General features: G+C 47.8%; 1 protein-coding gene across 1 annotated transcript in view; it reads right to left on the reverse strand.

Annotated features, from left to right (window-relative positions):
• LOC123747813 (LIM homeobox 1) overlaps positions 1-18,292 on the reverse strand; it is a 62,773-nt gene that overhangs the window by 19,105 nt on the left and 25,376 nt on the right. Inside the window, exons 2-4 of the mRNA XM_069302489.1 lie at positions 9,330-9,532; positions 8,917-9,152; positions 7,151-7,315 (exon numbers count right to left, since the gene is read on the reverse strand). Coding sequence (XP_069158590.1) covers positions 7,151-7,315; positions 8,917-9,152; positions 9,330-9,532 — 604 coding nt within the window. The remainder of the gene's footprint in view (positions 1-7,150; positions 7,316-8,916; positions 9,153-9,329; positions 9,533-18,292) is intronic.

Raw genomic sequence — 18,292 nt, forward strand, 5'->3', positions numbered from 1 at the left:
CACAAGGACCTGGTCGATGTATAACCTCACCCCAACCAGCAACACAAGGACCTGGTCGATCAATAACCTCACCCCAACCAGCAACACAAGGACCTGGTCGATCAATAACCTCACCCCAACCAGCAACACAAGGACCTGGTCGATCAATAACCTCACCCCAACCAGCAACACAAGGACCTGGTCGATCAATAACCTCACCCCAACCAGCAACACAAGGACCTGGTCGATCAATAACCTCACCCCAACCAGCAACACAAGGACCTGGTCGATCAATAACCTCACCCCAACCAGCAACACAAGGACCTGGTCGATCAATAACCTCACCCCAACCAGCAACACAAGGACCTGGTCGATCAATAACCTCACCCCAACCAGCAACACAAGGACCTGGTCGATCAATAACCTCACCCCAACCAGCAACACAAGGACCTGGTCGATCAATAACCTCACCCCAACCAGCAACACAAGGACCTGGTCGATCAATAACCTCACCCCAACCAGCAACACAAGGACCTGGTCGATCAATAACCTCACCCCAACCAGCAACACAAGGACCTGGTCGATCAATAACCTCACCCCAACCAGCAACACAAGGACCTGGTCGATCAATAACCTCACCCCAACCAGCAACACAAAACACAAGTGATCAATTAAAATATACGATTAAACAGCATATGTGTGACAGAAAAATTTAGACCAAAATTCTCAAGTGTTTTCCAATTAGATCAGAATGAAACCGAGTCAAACAAATATATCAACAAATATATAAACAAAACACACAAAGCCACCAAGGGAAAAAAAGACCTTGTAATTCCGGGAAAAAAATTGCATTTTAGAAGTGTCTGTTGTGTACAAACTACAAAGAACAGAGAGGCAAAAAAAATATATAAAAGAATCTTGGAAAGACGCCAACGTGTGTTGGGGTCGTTGAAGCAGCGTCGGTCGTGTGTGTAGCAGAGTGCCTGAGCAATGGACATGGTGGCCTCCACCCCCATGAACTCCCCCCCTCCCTTGCCATGCCCTGCCATGGTCTGTCATGCCCTTCACAACCAAACCTTCGACTGCAGTGCCCCTGTTATGCCCCGCCATGCCCTCCCCTCCGAACATGTGTAAACAGAGATAACTTGTACTACACACTATCAAGAGAGAAGCCAAAACATGCAACTGTAAGCTTTACAACAGCTTTACAACAGCTTCAAACATGCAGATAACTGATGCGAGTCTTATATACAGACTTCTATAGATATATTTAATGTCAATTACATCTTATTAGTAAGCCAATATAATCACATTAACCTCGTTGATCCTACGAAGTAGTTGACGGGGTATGTGTGGCAACTCGGGATACCGCTAGCCCTTGCAAGTTTGATAATTGATTAATAGTGGAGTAGCAAGCCGACGAGGCGGCCGCGCCACCACAACACAAGCAACAGATGTCCTTTCCGCTGATTGTCTCTCTCTTCCAGTCGTTGTTGTCTAGTGATGCAAGAATGACGAGCCAGGGGTGGGGGGGGGGAACATATTGTGCTTGTCCGGAGGGCAGAAGGGAGAGCAGGCTGGGGAGGGCAGGGGGAAGAGAGAGGAAGACTGGGGGAGGGCAGGGGAGAGCAGGGAGGGGCAGCTTAGGGCAGAGTTGTCCTTGCTTGGGAAGGAGGCGTGTGTGGCCATCACACTGTGATCAGCAGAGCGGAGATGTTGTGCTTACTCCTCCCCTGCGAGGAAGGCAGGCAGGGGACGCCCTGATTGTTTATGACGGGGGAGATTGAGTGATTCAAAGGAGAGGCGAAAGAATGAGTAATTCAGAGGACGAAAAAGAGTAATTTAAAACAGTTAAAAATATCATTTTGCATAAATAACGCAAACAAGTTGATTCGGGCCATCCGCCCAGCAAACACACTGCAAGAAGAACGTTGCAGTATTGCAAAGTTTCACCGTGAAGATAGAGTTGTGGATGAGCGTGAAGGGAACGCAGAGTGTGCGAGGAGCGCCCACGGGAGACCATGAGAGATGACGAGGCTGACCCCGCTCCTCTGCTCCCACTCTATACACTGACAGGATGAAGTAGCAGTGTAAATTAAGTGGCAGTCAGGCCACTGCAAGTGGACCCCGAGTGTTGCGACCCACACAACAAAGCCACTTCCTCCCTGTTGCATGCACTGCCCATCACCAGTCATCGCTAACACTTCTTGCTAACACCTGTCATCGCTAATGACTCCTCCCATCCTCGCTAATGCTCCCCCCCCCCTTCATCCTCGCTAACACCTAATCACCTTTCGGCAGACACTCCCTTTCCCTTATACTCCCCCCCCCTACTCGCTTAAACCTTCTCTCTCCCTATCACCCCCACACTAACACTTCCCCCTCCCCCTCGCTAACACCTCCAGCACTTTAGGAAAGCATGAAGAAAGGGAGTGGGAGGCAGCGAGGCCCACCCTGCACATAGGGTGGGCCTCGCTGCCCACCCTATCAGTGTTGGAGGAGATTTAGAGACGGAAGAAGAGCAAGGAGGAAAAATGGGAAGGAGTTATGGGGGAGGGGGTCCAATGGGACTCCGAGAGTGGGGGGAGGGGAGGGCGGGGACTGACCGCCCCCACCCCATGTGCCGAGGACACAACAACGAGGCTTCAGCCCGGCTAAATGAGCAGTTAAGATATGGCGTCACACATGTGCTTCACTTGCAGGAAATTAGCAGCACTCAGTAGCTCTGATGAATCTATTTCTGAGGACAGCGCTGACAGCCAGCCCCTTCTTAGAGCACATACCATCTTCTGCTCCTCCTCCACACTTACTTCCCACGCCTACACCCTCATCCCATGTAAAACTCGCCCTGCACACCGGACCTGACCACGACACACGGGACCTGACCACGACACACCGGACCTGACCACGACACACGGGACCTGACCACGACACACGGGACCTGACCACGACACACCGGACCTGACCACGACACACGGGACCTGACCACGACACACGGGACCTGACCACGACACACGGGACCTGACCACGACACACGGGACCTGACCACGACACACGGGACCTGACCACGACACGACTATATTAGCGCGTTGTAAAAACATTTTAATAAAGTATTAATTTGAAAAACCGTTGTTGTTACTTGTTGGCCATTACCTCGTGCTGACTTTCCACAAGCGAAAGTTCTTCATATATATATATTGATATTATTATTATTATTATTATTTCTATTTATTTATTTATTATTATTATTATTATTATTATTATTATTATTATTATTATTATTATTATTATTATTATTGGTGCCATTCAAATTATTGTGCAGGTTTCATTTAAGGTCAGATTCTCACCAGGAAAACGTTGGTTACTTTCAGAATCCTTTTGTTCCTTCACTTCGTCTTCCTATCCTACCTTCGTCTCCTAGTTCCTATCCTGTCCTATTATCCCAGCTCCTATCCTGCCCTCCTAGCCCTGCTCCATTCCTCTCCTCTTATGTTGTCCTCGTATCTGCTCCGTGTGCTATACAGTCATCTTGGTTTAGAGCTGTCTCATACCTGCCTTTCTTTCTCAAGCCGTCCTCATGCTAGGCTTGTTCAAGCGGCGGCCGACCCCCCCCCCTCCTAAAGATGCATTTATAAATTTAATCCAAAACCCATATTATCCAAAACCCATATTATATAGCAGAATTTGGGCGAATAGTTAGACTTCGATTAGGTTAGGGTAGGTGGTTAGGTTAGGTTAGGTTAGGTTAGGTTAGGGTAGGTGGTTAGGTTAGGGTAGGTGGTTAGGTTAGGTTAGGTTAGGTTAGGTTAGATTAGGTTAGGGTAGGTGGTTAGGTTAGGTTGGTAGTTATTTATATTTGTAGTACGTGGGTGAAGCAGAGGTGGGATTCGAACAGGGAGACATGAGCGAAGCAGTGTTCGAGAACCGGTCAGTCATCAGTTACGAGTCAAGTGCAAAGAGGATTTCTTTCATAAACAGGGGGGATTTAGCGGGTGGATTAACGAGTATTTGGCGATTGTTTATGAGGACGGGCTGCTGTATTGACGAGGACGGGCTGCTCTACTGACGAGGACGGGCTGCTGTATTGATGAGGACGGGCTCATGTATTGATGAGGACGGGCTCATGTATTGACGAGGACGGGCTGCTGTACTGACGAGGACGGGCTGCTGTATTGATGAGGACGGGCTCATGTATTGACGAGGACGGGCTGCTGTACTGACGAGGACGGGCTGCTGTACTGACGAGGGCTGAAAAGAAATCCATTCTTGATGAGGATGGGCTGCCTTCCTCTCTTCCTTTTCCGATACATCTTCATCTCCCAAGATTGGAAGCCGAGGGGTCGACGGGTGAGTGCACGAGCCGAAACATAGCGACCAGGAGCTGATCAGTGCCAGAGCGCAACACCCTCGCGGCTCACTCGCGAGCCCGGGATGCCGCGGTTGATTGCGGTATGCAGAGGGTCGCGGGGCAGGAGGGGAGACTTGGGCGGGGGAGTGGAAGGAGAGGCACCGAGGGGAGTGGGGGAGAGGCAAGAGAGAGAGAGAGAGAGAGAGACACTGGGGTGAGGAGAGGATGGGGGAGACACTAGGGGAAGAGGGGGGAAGGGCGGAGGAGGAAGGGAAACGGCCTGCGGTCAACTCGGAGCCAATGAGCGCTACTTATATATTGGGGAATAACAGCCCCCTTCCCCCCTTTCACAGCAAGAAACAACAGCGGCCACAGAGGGGAACAGCAGCCGCCACAGAGGGGAACAGCAGCCGCCACAGAGGCAGAGGGGATTAAGAATGCCAATGAAGAACTCCAGTTTAATGATACTCGAGGCGACGTGAAGCGGGACTCAAATTGCTGCTAATTTAGAACCTATTGTGCTTCTCCAACACTTTGGTTAGTCTCTTGCCAGCGGCGGCCTAAACTTGCCACCGGCGGCCTAACCTTGCCAGCGGCGGTCTAACCTTGCCAGCGGCGGCCTAACCTTGCCAGCGGCGGCCTAAACTTGCCAGCGGCGGCCTAAACTTGCCAGCGGCGGCCTAACCTTGCCAGCGGCGGTCTAACCTTGCCAGCGGCGGCCTACACTTGCCAGCGGCGGCCTAACCTTGGCAGCGGCGGCCTAACCTTGCCAGCGGCGGCCTAACCTTGCCAGCGGCGGCCTAAACTTGCCAGGGGCGGCCTAACCTTGCCAGCGGCGGTCTAACCTTGCCAGGGGGCGGCCTAACCTTGCCAACGGCGGCCTAACCTTGCCAACGGCGGCCTAACCTTGCCAGCGGCGGCCTAACCTTGCCAGCGGCGGCCTAACCTTGCCAGCGGCGGCCTAACCTTGCCAGCGGCGGCCTAAACTTGCCAGGGGCGGCCTAACCTTGCCAGCGGCGGCCTAACCTTGCCAGCGGCGGCCTAACCTTGCCAGCGGCGGCCTAACCTTGCCAGCGGCGGCCTAAACTTGCCAGCGGCGGCCTAACCTTGCCAGCGGCGGCCTAACCTTGCCAGCGGCGGCCTAAACTTGCCAGCGGCGGCCTAACCTTGCCAGCGGCGGCCTAACCTTGCCAGCGGCGGCCTAACCTTGCCAGCGGCGGCCTAACCTTGCCAGCGGCGGCCTAACCTTGCCAGCGGCGGCCTAACTTTGCCAGCGGCGGCCTAACCTTGCCAGCGTCGTCTCAAAATCTTTTCCGTAAGGTTGGAGATGACGCTGGTTGCCATCGCTTGTAAACAAAGGTTAACACACGGCGTCAGGTGAGCGGAGAGAGCGACCTTGTTACCTTCCATCACCCTACACTGCTATAGGGTGATGGAAGTTGATGTTGGAGGGCCTCCAACACTGAGCGTGGAGGACCCCTCCAACACTGAGCGTGGAGGACCCCTCCAACACTGAGCGTGGAGGGCCCCTCCAACACTGAGCGTGGAGGACCCCTCCAACACTGAGCGTGGAGGGCCCCTCCAACACTGAGCGTGGAGGGCCCCTCCAACACTGAGCGTGGAGGGCCCTCCAACACTGAGCGTGGAGGGCCCCTCCAACACTGAGCGTGGAGGGCCCCTCCAACACTGAGCGTGGAGGGCTCCTCCAACACTGAGCGTGGAGGGCCCCTCCAACACTGAGCGTGGAGGGCCCCTCCAACACTGAGCGTGGAGGACCCCTCCAACACTGTGTGCTTCTAAAACAGTTTTCCAGGAAATGCAAATCGCGTAACCAATCCCTTGTTACAGTCACCAGCCACAATACACCAGCACAGGTAATGGCGCGCACGGCCGAGTCCTGCGTCCGTCTCTACCTCCTCACTAATTACCAAGTTCCTGCCGATATTCGATACAAAATAAATTAAAATTTATAAGAATTTAACCCAAACCTGACGCAGACCTGACGGAGACCTGACGCAGACCTGACACAGACCTGACGCAGACCTGACGCCGACCTGACGCAGAACGCCTCGTAGCCAACTCAAGTACACAGACGCGCCCAGGTCCCTTCTCCCCATAAAGCAGTACCACACAAATGTCAACAAGAGAAGAAAAACAAAACTTTTATTACCAAGTGCGGCACAAGCTCCAAGTTCCAGCACACAAGTTTCAGTGTAGAAGACCGAGTAATGTTCCAACTTTCAGCGATAAATACGCAGTTTTTAAAGTTCCTTTCTGGTATAAAACCAAATAAATAACGCGGTAGAAAGTTTCATAATAAAACACACCAGCCTGGGAAGTCTATTTAAAGAGGACGATAGTCTCCTGTCGTTATACACGAACTGTGAGCAGCCTGGCCGGCCATCACGGTGGCATATATCGCGGTAATACACTGACGTTTATGCATCACAATGACGTTTATGCATCACAATGACGCCTTTACGTCAATGTAGAGGGAAACAGCGCTGATAGGATCAAACTGCCTCCGGAAGAGTCCGAAGCCACTAATGTGAGTACCACATCGAGTCTGACCCGAAACTTACCTGCACTTGACCTGGACACGTACACGTACTCGTCCAGAGACGGCACCACTCCCGTGCCAGGTAAGTCCACTACGGGCTCACCATAAGCCCGTGCTACTTGCCCCGCTCCTGTGCCAAGTAAGTTACGGGCTCACCATAGCCCGTGCTACTTGGAACCTGTTCCGAGTAGCTGAATTTATAACAACAACAACAACAAATGTACTCGTCCTGGACACTACCTGTTCTTGACGTGAACACGTACCTGTATGACCCGCATGGGAAGGCCGGTCTCCTTGGCCAGCTGCTCGCGGATGTGTCGTGTGGGTTTGGGCGTCTTGTTGAAGGCGCTCTTCAGGATCTCTAGTTGCTTGGCCTTGATGGTGGTCCTTGGGCCCCGCCGCTTGCTTCCCTTGTCCTCCTCCCCAGACTGTGACGGAAAAGATCAGATACATCCAATAATTACACTTTGTGCTAATACTCTCTCTAGGCAGACAGAAAGTCGTAATAACGAGGCTGAAAGGTAGACTATCGGCTCACACATCTGGAAATAAAGATAGTGACGACGTCTGGGCCTTGGATCGTTATACAGTCGTGCGAAGGACTTGGCATGACTTGTCCACGTCGGACTGAAAGGTCGTCGGACTGAAAGGTCGTCAGACTGAAAGGTCGTCGACGCCTTCATTTTCAGATGTGTGGTTTGGGGGGGGGGGTTGTCTAATATTTCTCTTTAGCCCTCTTCCAATCTGTTATTATTTCCAATTACCTATCTACTTATCCATGTGTCTACATATGCGTATACATTTATTTTATCTATTTATCTAAAAAAATATATATATTTCAGATCATATTTCACATATTCTGATATATTTAAGTTTTTCTGAAATATATTTCATTTCTGATATATTTCATTTCATTAGACACGACCAATAGTCATACGCTGACGTCAGCGTATGACTATTAGTCGTAACAAGATCTAATATGCGACTCATGTTATATCCAAGAGCAATGGCGTCGTAGCGAAGGTACAGAACTGGATAAACACGGACCATTGAAATCAAAATTAAAGTGGATTTTATTAGAGGGGAAACAGTTATTACTTGCTATTATTAGTATTGTCTAATAAGGAGCACATGTCCAAATTGGAAAGCTATTAGATATTTTTGACCAGACAAAATGCTCTGACTGTTCGATGTGCCAATTTGGGATACAGTAATCATAAATTAGATCCATTAATTTGATCTCGTCTGATTGTAATTTTAAGGAATGGTCGATTCATTGGCTGCATAGCATGATATAATTGTTATAATCTCATGACAATAAAACGTTAATAAAGAGAGAGAGAGAGAGAGAGAGAGAGAGAGAGAGAGAGAGAGAGAGAGAGAGAGAGCGAGAGAGAGAGAGAGAGAGAGAGAGAGAGAGAGAGAGAGAGAGAGAGAGAGAGAGAGAGAGAGAGAGAGAGAGAGAGAGAGAGAGAGAGAGAGCGAGAGAGAGAGAGAGAGAGAGAGAGAGAGAGAGAGAGAGAGAGAGAGAGAGAGAGAGAGAGAGAGAGAGAGAGAGAGAGAGAGAGAGAGAGAGAGAGAGAGAATTTTGTAATCGAGAAATAAAATATAGACTGAATTCTATTTCAATATTTGGCTTGGGCTCCCTCTCAGTAATTCGAAGTGCCTGTCCCTTTTTTTCTTTTAATGTGGATGATGTGCCGAAACTTATATTTTCCTGTTGTATTCATCGGCCTTTGAGACTTTCCCGTGTGGAACAAAAATGTGTTGTTGAGCAATCGCTCCAATAGATTTACGGAGGGGAAGGGAATTATGCAGGGTAAGCGCCAAGCCATTACAACTATATAGCACTTGGAAGGGGTCAGGATAAGGATTTGGGATGGAACAGGGGGAAAGATATGGTGTACAACCACTTGGACGGACGGGGATTGAACGCCGACCTGCGTGAAGCGAGACTGTCGCTCTACCGTCCAGCCCAAGTGGTTGGGTTAGACGGTAATAACCGAGTCGTGTTGATCATAAGACTTACCCTCTTGTCGTCGTCGTCCTTGTTGCCTTCGAGTTCTTCGTCCTCGTCTTCGCCTTCGTCGCGGGAGTTGACGCTGGAGACCTTCTCGAGGTCGGTGGTTTGGGGGGCGGAAGGCGTGGAGGGCGTGTTGGGGGCGTGGAGGCCGTTGGAGTCGGACCCGGGGGATTTAATCGACGCATCACCCGTGTCCATTGACTCGATATCCTCCTCCTCGTCCGATAGCACGTAAGGGTCGACTGAAGCCAAAAAAATACACAATGGTCAGGAAAAAAAATGCAATGGTCAAACGGCGTCGAAATGTAAACCTTTAAGTATACAGTATCATAGCATCATGAGCAGTGAGATTTGTTTTAATATTTTTTGTTTTATTTAACACAAAACCTTACGATATCTGTTGCTTCAAACTTCCGTACCCGACAGCTTTCCGCTCATGTAATCTTGTTTACACACGAACTTATTTTCCTCGAGTACATAGAGTTCCTCGCCGGTGGAGAGCTGCTTCCGGCAGACGCAGCAGGTGAAGCACTTGAGGTGGAACACGCGGTCCCGAGCCTTCCTTACGAGGTCCTGCGGGGAGATGCCCTGCAGACATCCCGAACACTTCGTCCCGAACCGCCTGCACGAGGGAGAGAGAGAGAGACCAACTTATTATACAGTATTATTCAACCAAAATGATAAGCACTGTAAATACAAATATTTTAAATCTACATTTCTTATTATGGAAACGGATTAAGATCCACGATAGGGCTCAGTACTGAGGAGCACAGTAGGCCTAGGAGACGCTTCGGCCGGAATGACCGGATAACCGAGACGCCCTTCTGTGTGGAAGCGGCCGGTGGTCCCTCTGCTCCCTCTCCTGGTTACTGTCCGGTTACAGGTCCTCGGCCAGCGTCCGTCTGTCAGAAATGCGTTGAGGCTACGAGTCGCGGACATCTTGCAATTATTTCAGTTACTGCTCCACGCGCCTACCATAGTAATGAACTGAGGCGGAATATACAAGTGAGTATGGTTAGCCACCCGTCTCGGGAGTGGTACTTGCTTCCCCACGGGGTTAATAATGCAAGGGTGATGTTGCCGGTGGTGGCCACGGTGGTGGCGGTGTGGCCGGCCGGTGGTGGCGGTGTGGGCGGCCGGTGGTGGCCAGGGTGGTGGCGGTGTGGCCGGCCGGTGGTGGCCAGGGTGGTGGCGGTGTGGCCGGCCGGTGGTGGCCAGGGTGGTGGCGGTGTGGCCGGCCGGTGGTGGCGGTGTGGGCGGCCGGTGGTGGCCAGGGTGGTGGCGGTGTGGCCGGCCGGTGGTGGCGGTGTGGCCGGCCGGTGGTGGCCAGGGTGGTGGCGGTGTGGCCGGCCGGTGGTGGCCAGGGTGGTGGCGGTGTGGCCGGCCGGTGGTGGCGGTGTGGGCGGCCGGTGCGGGCATCAACAAAGGCACATTACCACCTACATACAAATTGGCAATAAGCAGCGGTGCGGCCCGTCATTTGGCCTTTGACAAGAGCTTCTGAGGGAACAATTAGTGATGACAATGAGTGAACTAATGTGTTCAAATGACACGGCGGTGCCTGTGGCTTCTCCATAACTTTTCCCATCAAGGGTCTTCCTGGGAACGCCCACTAATGCCACTCGCCTTTTTCCGCTCTCGTGTTTAGCCTTCTTCCTCTACCTCCCTCTCCCTCTCTCTCTCTCGCTCTTTCCTCCTTCAATTATCTGTTCATTCTTCGGTAATTTCCTCCCATTGTTCCCCTTGTACCCATCAAGAGAAACATTTACACACAGCTCCGCACAAAGGCACTCGTCGAAAGAAAATCAAGAATAAATCACTGGAGATTTCATTTAAAGACAGACCATGAAGAAGGTGGAGGGCGCCAGCGGGGCTGGGCCCACACCTGACGGAGGTCAGGACGGAGGTACAAGGCGCTGGTGGCCTCAGCCGGCGGCGCACCTCACGCCACACACGTCTAAGATGCAAATAAGTTAAGTTGGAGCCATTTTCCGTTGTAGGACCTTGTCTCATTCACCTGTGGGCGTGAACGCTCACTTTAGGAGCGAGAGGACGACATTCACCAATGACTACAACATTCATTATCACTATAGGTGCTATATATATATATATATATATATATATATATATATATATATATATATATATATATATATATATATATATATATATATATATATATATATATATTTATATATATATTTTACACGAGTTTCTTTATTGGGTATCTAATCATATATACAGCTACTCTACACTATATGAATTGTTACATTGTGTGTCAGGAGCGGTCTACGCGATGATAAATCATTCCCATCACACAGGAAGGTTAATCATACAGGACCATGCGATCAGCAGTAGTCTGAACTGGCAAACTCCGGATGCAGTATGATCATGATATCAAAAACATAAGAGTGAATATGATAGCAGTGATACTAAAAAAGTCCCCATTTCCGAGGATGGTCAGTCCAACAGGACCACTTAATCGGTAGCCTGAACTGGCACGCTTTGGAGACGTTAAGAGGATATCAACAAGAACACGAGAGTTATAAAGTAATTACAAAGCTCTTTTTTTTTTTTTTTTTTATTAACATATTAGGTACATCTGCATTAGTGCAGCTACCCTAGACTATATGAAGTGGAGTACAGTGTGTCAAAAAAAAAAAAGCTAACTAGGTGATGCTAAAAAAATCCCCATCACACAGGATGGTTAGTCATACAGAGGCATGTGATAAGCGGTCTGCACTGGCAGACTCCGGATGCATTTTGAGGATATCAACAACACAAGATTGAATAAAGTAGCAGTGGTAATACAAGTCCCCATCTCGCAGGATGGTTAGTCATACGGAGCCATGTGTTTAATAGCCTGCACTGGCAAATTTTGGGTGCAATATGAGGATATCTTCAAGAATACGAGAGTGAATAAAGTAATTGCAAAGCTCCAGGTACCTCATGCCAACTGGTCTGAAAGGTCTAATAACTGGGCATTCAGTGATGTAGTGCGGGAGATCATGCCGTAGTTCCTGCTCACAGAGTTTGCAACTGGAGTGCTCAGGATTGGGAGACCCGTCACCTGCAGCCACCTGCCACAGGTAACGGTAACCCAACCTGATCCTTGCAACCACTGTGTCGCACAGTCTAGTGGACGTTTTGTGCTGTCCATAGATGTAGGTTTCAGATCTGAACAAATCATAGCTTTTTATACTAGTACTTTCAGGTCGTTGGGGGTCAGTAAGTTCTTTCCTATCAGATCTGAATGTTTGGACCAATACAGTTTTGACAGCAGAGATGGGGATACCTAGATCTAATTCAACTTCAAACTTGTTACACGCTAATTTGGCTGCAATGTCTGTCTCATTATGATGGGTTATATTTATGTGTGAAGGTATCCATACAAAGGAGATTCGAGACCCTTTACTCTGTGCATCAATTAGGTCATTTATAATTGGGAGTATGAGGTTCTTGCTGTCGATCTTCCAAGAGAAGTTTTCGATTGCTTGAAGAGCAGACTTTGAATCGCAGAATATTATTCCTCCTCCAATATTTTTTAATGTGCTGGTTGCTAAATGTAATGCTGCTAGTTCTTCTTGTGTGGAGGTCAGCCAGTTGTTTAACCTGACACTGACAGTCTTTGTGCAAATATTATTTCTATAAAACCTACATGCTGCTGCAGTCCGTCCAGTAGAGGATTGGACTGAACCGTCGGTGTAGACACAGTGCTCGTGAGATCTTAGACTCTCGATGGAGAAGTGGCCTTTTTTTTTTTTTTTTTTTTATTAACATATTAGGTACATCTGCATTAGTGCAGCTACCCTAGACTATATGAAGTGGAGTACAGTGTGTCAAAAAAGCTAACTAGGTGATGCTATAAAATCCCCATCACACAGGATGGTTAGTCATACAGAGGCATGTGATTAGCGGTCTGCACTGGCAGACTCCGGATGCATTTTGAGGATATCAACAACACAAGATTGAATAAGGTAGCAGTGGTAATACAAGTCCCCATCTCGCAGGATGGTTAGTCATACAGAGTCATGTGTTTAATAGCCTGCACTGGCAAATTTTGGGTATACTGTGAGGATATCTTCAAGAATACGAGAGTGAATAAAGTAATTGCAAAGCTCCAGGTACCTCATGCCAACTGGTCTGAAAGGTCTAATAATTGGGCATTCAGTGATGTAGTGCGGGAGATCATGCCGTAGTTCCTGCTCACAGAGTTTGCAACTGGAGTGCTCAGGATTGGGAGACCCGTCACCTGCAGCCACCTGCCACAGGTAACGGACAAAAGAGTGGTGTTACATCGGTTAACAGACTGGACAATATAAAACTGGACCAGGTTGAGTGAGAAACAAAAGTCTACGATAGTGCCGACCCATATTTCACTCTATCACTGGTCCCACCTCAATCCTAGTGGTCACTCGACACATGATTTTCCTTTTTACATTTTTCCGACGTGAATTTCCTTTATACACGCACTGCAATACATAAATAATTCCGGCCTGTGTACCACTCTATATGTAAGCAGAGAAGACAGTTACGTTTGCAAGTGTTCATTTTATAACAAAATTAGAGAGCATAAAATGTTCATCCACTAATTTCTGAATTTTATAAGAATTATAAATAAATAAATAAATATAAATAAATAAATAAGTAAATAGATAAATTTATAAATAAATAAATAATTATAGAATTATAAATTATAATCATTTTTTAAGAATCTTATAAGCTCTATTTTATAAGTGTAAGAACACTTACACTTTTTGTTATATAGAACAAGTGAACTTACACAAAAGTGTAAATGTAAGAACACTTACACTTTTGCAAGTGTTCATTTGATAACAAAATTAGAGAGCAAAAAAATGTTCATACATTAATCTCTGAATTTTCAATCAGGATGATCGTTCAGGTTTTCATAAATACCGAAGCTAATTCTGAATAAAGCTGGCCGGGATTTTTTGTAAAAAATAGTATATGTTTTTTTTTTTACATTTTATCTACTAAGTTTCAAATCATTTTAGCTTTAACGATGAAATGCAGGCGACGAGTCACAATAACGTGGCTAAGGTATATTGACTAGACCTCACACTAGAAGGTGAAGGGACGACGACGACGTTTCGGTCCGTCCTGGACCATTCTCAAGTCGATTGTGTCGTCGTCCCTTCTCCTTTTAGTGTGTGGTCTGGTCAACAACGATGAAATGCTTTAATCAAATTAGAATATTTTTTGTCACAAATTTCCTTATATCGTAATCATAATTACAAATAAAAATTCGTGATAAACCGAGACATCCCGTTGTAGAAGCATCCAGGGGGCTTAGACACGACCGTCACTACAGCAATGGTGTAGAGCCCTAAGTTTGGCTTTATACACACTTTATTACCATAAAGTTTGGCTTTATGTCCTCCATCGAAACTTACTTGATGTCTTGATTTTATGTTAAAAGACTGATTAAAAATGCGTGTACTTTGTTTGGTCTCAGTTTCTCTCTTATATACATATTTCATACACAATAGGCACTAGGAGCCTCGAACACCACTATAGGTCGACACTGTATACATTTCCATTAGGCCTACACTACGCTGGCCAAGGCGTTACCTAAGTCTATCTTACAGAAGAACGGAAACGCTACTGATAAGGTGTTCAAGAAATGATTAAAAGAAAGCGCTAAGCTAGTCTTACTATGCAGCACATAACTGATATATGAGGACAGGATAGAAGCTAGGATATGAGGACGGGGTAAGGGAACGATGCCCAACCACTTTGAATACCGGGGATCGAACGCCGACTTGCAAAATAACAAAACCGAGACCGTGGCTGTAGCGACCACTGCAGGAACACCAGTGTTACCAGTGGTCACGGAGGACATGGTAACACCCACTATCATGAACACTGCCTGTGTTCCTGCCGATCCATCCTCACCCCCAAGGATGAGGATGGATCGGATAGATAGGATGCTGTATGCACCAACAACATAAACACACGTCTCAATTTTTCTGTTCCACACCTAAAGTGAAATGAAAGTAGAGACCTCGTAACTAGCACAGGGTCCTAAGACAGCCATGGTGAAACACCAGGGCAAGAGTAAACTATTTCCAGATGAATTAAAGACATTATTAATCCACGATTTAAGATTTTTATCAAGTCATTTCGAACCCTAATCAAAAATCATTTCTAGTCTCCTCATGGGAGTTTCTGCACAGTTTGTTAAATTACTCAATACTTAACACAAATTACAAACAAGATACATGTATAGGTATGTATATGCATAGGCTAGTATATGTATATGTATAGGCTAGTATATGTATATGTATAGGCTAGGCCTATACATTAGACACAAATATTAAAAAAAAAAAACCGCTTCGCTCTGCATTAGACAAAGAAACCCCTCTCTCTTATATTATTTGATGACCCAACCATCATTGCCCTCCGTGCACCTGAAGTAGTGAGGAGGGACGGGGAGGGAGAGGCCATCCCGACGGGCACCAGGGTAGTGTTCATGTCCCGGCACTATTCGTCAGGTAGGTCATTGGAGCTCTAATGCATGCAAAACACCGGGTGGATTACACCGGACTCGTCCAACGGTGGTACTCCCCTCATCAGCGTCCCGACGCGCACTGGGAAATAACTGGCCGGACCTTCCCCCCTGCCACCCAGGAGCCGCCCTCCCCGCCCCCCGCCGCTGCCGCCTGCCGCTGGCAATACAAAATTAGAAGATTAGAATTAGGTGTGAGTAGTGATCTCAAAGGCGGCTCCGGGTAGAGATAACAACAGGGTGTAAATACTACTCGCTACTTAGCGTTAACGTATTAAAACGCTTACGACTATAGGCATATAATTAGCCTATCCGAGGCTACTGTATGGGCTCTCTCAGTTACCCCCATATTGGGTCAGTAATATGGAAGGTCTATTAATGTTTCTCGGTCATAAAAGTCATCTATCAGTTACCGTTTTATTAGGAATTTTTTTCAATAGTTACTTGACACTTTATTGCATCAAGGAATTTCTTTGAAAAATACTTAGAGTTGAATTGTTGTTGTTTTTCAGTTGAAACGTTTGGGGAATGTAGCCAAGTTGTAAACACTTTGTTAAATTGGAAATGCGTTCTTGGAACACACATGTTCCCCACATCCACACTCTCAGAACACATGTTCCCCACATCCACACTCTCAGAACACATGTTTCCCACATCCACACTCTCAGAACACATGTTTCCCACATCCACACTCTCAGAACACACATGTTCCCCACATCCACACTCTCAGAACACACATGTTCCCACATCCACACTCTCATAACACACATGTTCCCACATCCACACTCTCATAACACAGATGTTCCCACATCTACACTCTCAGAACACAGATGTTCCCCACATCCACACTCTCATAACACACATGTTCCCCACATCCACACTCTCATAACACAGATGTTCCCCACATTCACACTCTCAGAACACAGATGTTCCCCACATCCACACTCTCATAACACACATGTTCCCACATCCACACTCTCATAACACACATGTTCCCACATCCACACTCTCATAACACAGATGTTCCCACATCTACACTCTCAGAACACAGATGTTCCCCACATCCACACTCTCATAACACACATGTTCCCCACATCCACACTCTCATAACACAGATGTTCCCCACATTCACACTCTCAGAACACAGATGTTCCCCACATCCACACTCTCATAACACACATGTTCCCACATCCACACTCTCATAACACACATGTTCCCACATCCACACTCTCATAACACACATGTTCCCCACATCCACACTCTCAGAACGCAGATGTTCCCACATCCACACTCTCAGAACGCAGATGTTCCCACATCTACACTCTCAGAACGCAGATGTTCCCACATCTACACTCTCAGAACGCAGATGTTCCCACATCTACACTCTCAGAACGCAGATGTTCCCACATCTACACTCTCAGAACGCAGATGTTTTTTCACCTGCGTTCAAAATCAGCAATCCGTTTAAAATGCGACATATTAGGGGGGAAAAAATGAAAGCAACGTAATACTGACATTTTCGATTCGTCAGCTCCGATAGGTTAGGTGGGCTGTTAGGGTTCGTACGTAGCCAAGCTGTAAACAAAGTGTTTACAGCTTGGCTACATTCCCCAAAACAGCTGCATTTTTTTACGGAGTGGCAAAACCGATGTTCGCTAGCCCGATAACTCGTCAGTTTTGCGGCGGCATTTAGTTTCATTTAAGCATCGCAATTATTACGGAGTGCCAGTTCCAGAGAACTGACTGGAAGATGAGTTTAAACAACAAATTCGGTGCCTAGTTAGTTGCCTAACGAGCGAACCTTTCATCCTTTGCCGCCACAGAAGAATGTTGGATATCAGTGTATATGGGACCCCAGTGTATATGGGACCCCAGTGTATATGGGACCCCAGTGTATATGGGACCCCCAGTGTATATGGGACCCCAGTGTATATGGGACCCCAGTGTATATGGGACCCCAGTGTATATGGGACCCCAGTGTATATGGGACCCCAGTGTATATGGGACCCCCAGTGTATATGGGACTCCAGTGTATATGGGACCCCAGTGTATATGGGACCCCAGTGTATATGGGACCCCAGTGTATTTGGGACCCCAGTGTATATGGGACTCCAGTGTATATAGGACCCCAGTGTATATGGGACCCCCAGTGTTTATGGGACCCCCAGTGTATATGGGACCCCAGTGTATATGGGACCCCAGTGTATATGGGACCCCCAGTGTATATGGGACCCCAGTGTATTTGGGACCCCAGTGTATATGGGACTCCAGTGTATATAGGACCCCAGTGTATATGGGACCCCCAGTGTATATGGGACCCCAGTGTATATAGGACCCCAGTGTATATGGGACCCCAGTGAAAATAATTTCGTTCCGGTCTCTCCAACTCAATAGTGTCGATTTCTACTTTCTAATTTCGTTGTACGTCGGTATATGTACTATGGTGCTCATCGTTAGTGTAAGTACATGCTGCCAGAGCACGAGGATGGCCAGCGCCGCCACACCTCCCAGCCTCAGAGCTGCCAGCTCCCAGCACCCAGCACCCAGCACCCAGCACCCAGCTCCCAGCTCCCACGCCACGCGTCTCTAACGTTGAGCGTCCCTCCCTGTACACCGTGACCACGGCCGCCACCAGGCCTGGTATTTACTCATCCAGGTGATAACACATGTTTAAAAGCGCACACGCGCGCGTGTTAGAGGACGGTTGTCTGTTTCTAATGTACTTTGAAAAAGCAAGCACACACACACACGCACACATACACACACACACACACACACACACACACACACACACACACACACACACACACTGTAATCTGTACACCAGTTGATTGACAGTTGAGAGGCGGGACC

The sequence above is a fragment of the Procambarus clarkii genome, chromosome 1, assembly GCF_040958095.1.
Source record: "Procambarus clarkii isolate CNS0578487 chromosome 1, FALCON_Pclarkii_2.0, whole genome shotgun sequence".
In the NCBI taxonomy this organism is placed as follows: Eukaryota; Metazoa; Arthropoda; class Malacostraca; order Decapoda; family Cambaridae; genus Procambarus; species Procambarus clarkii.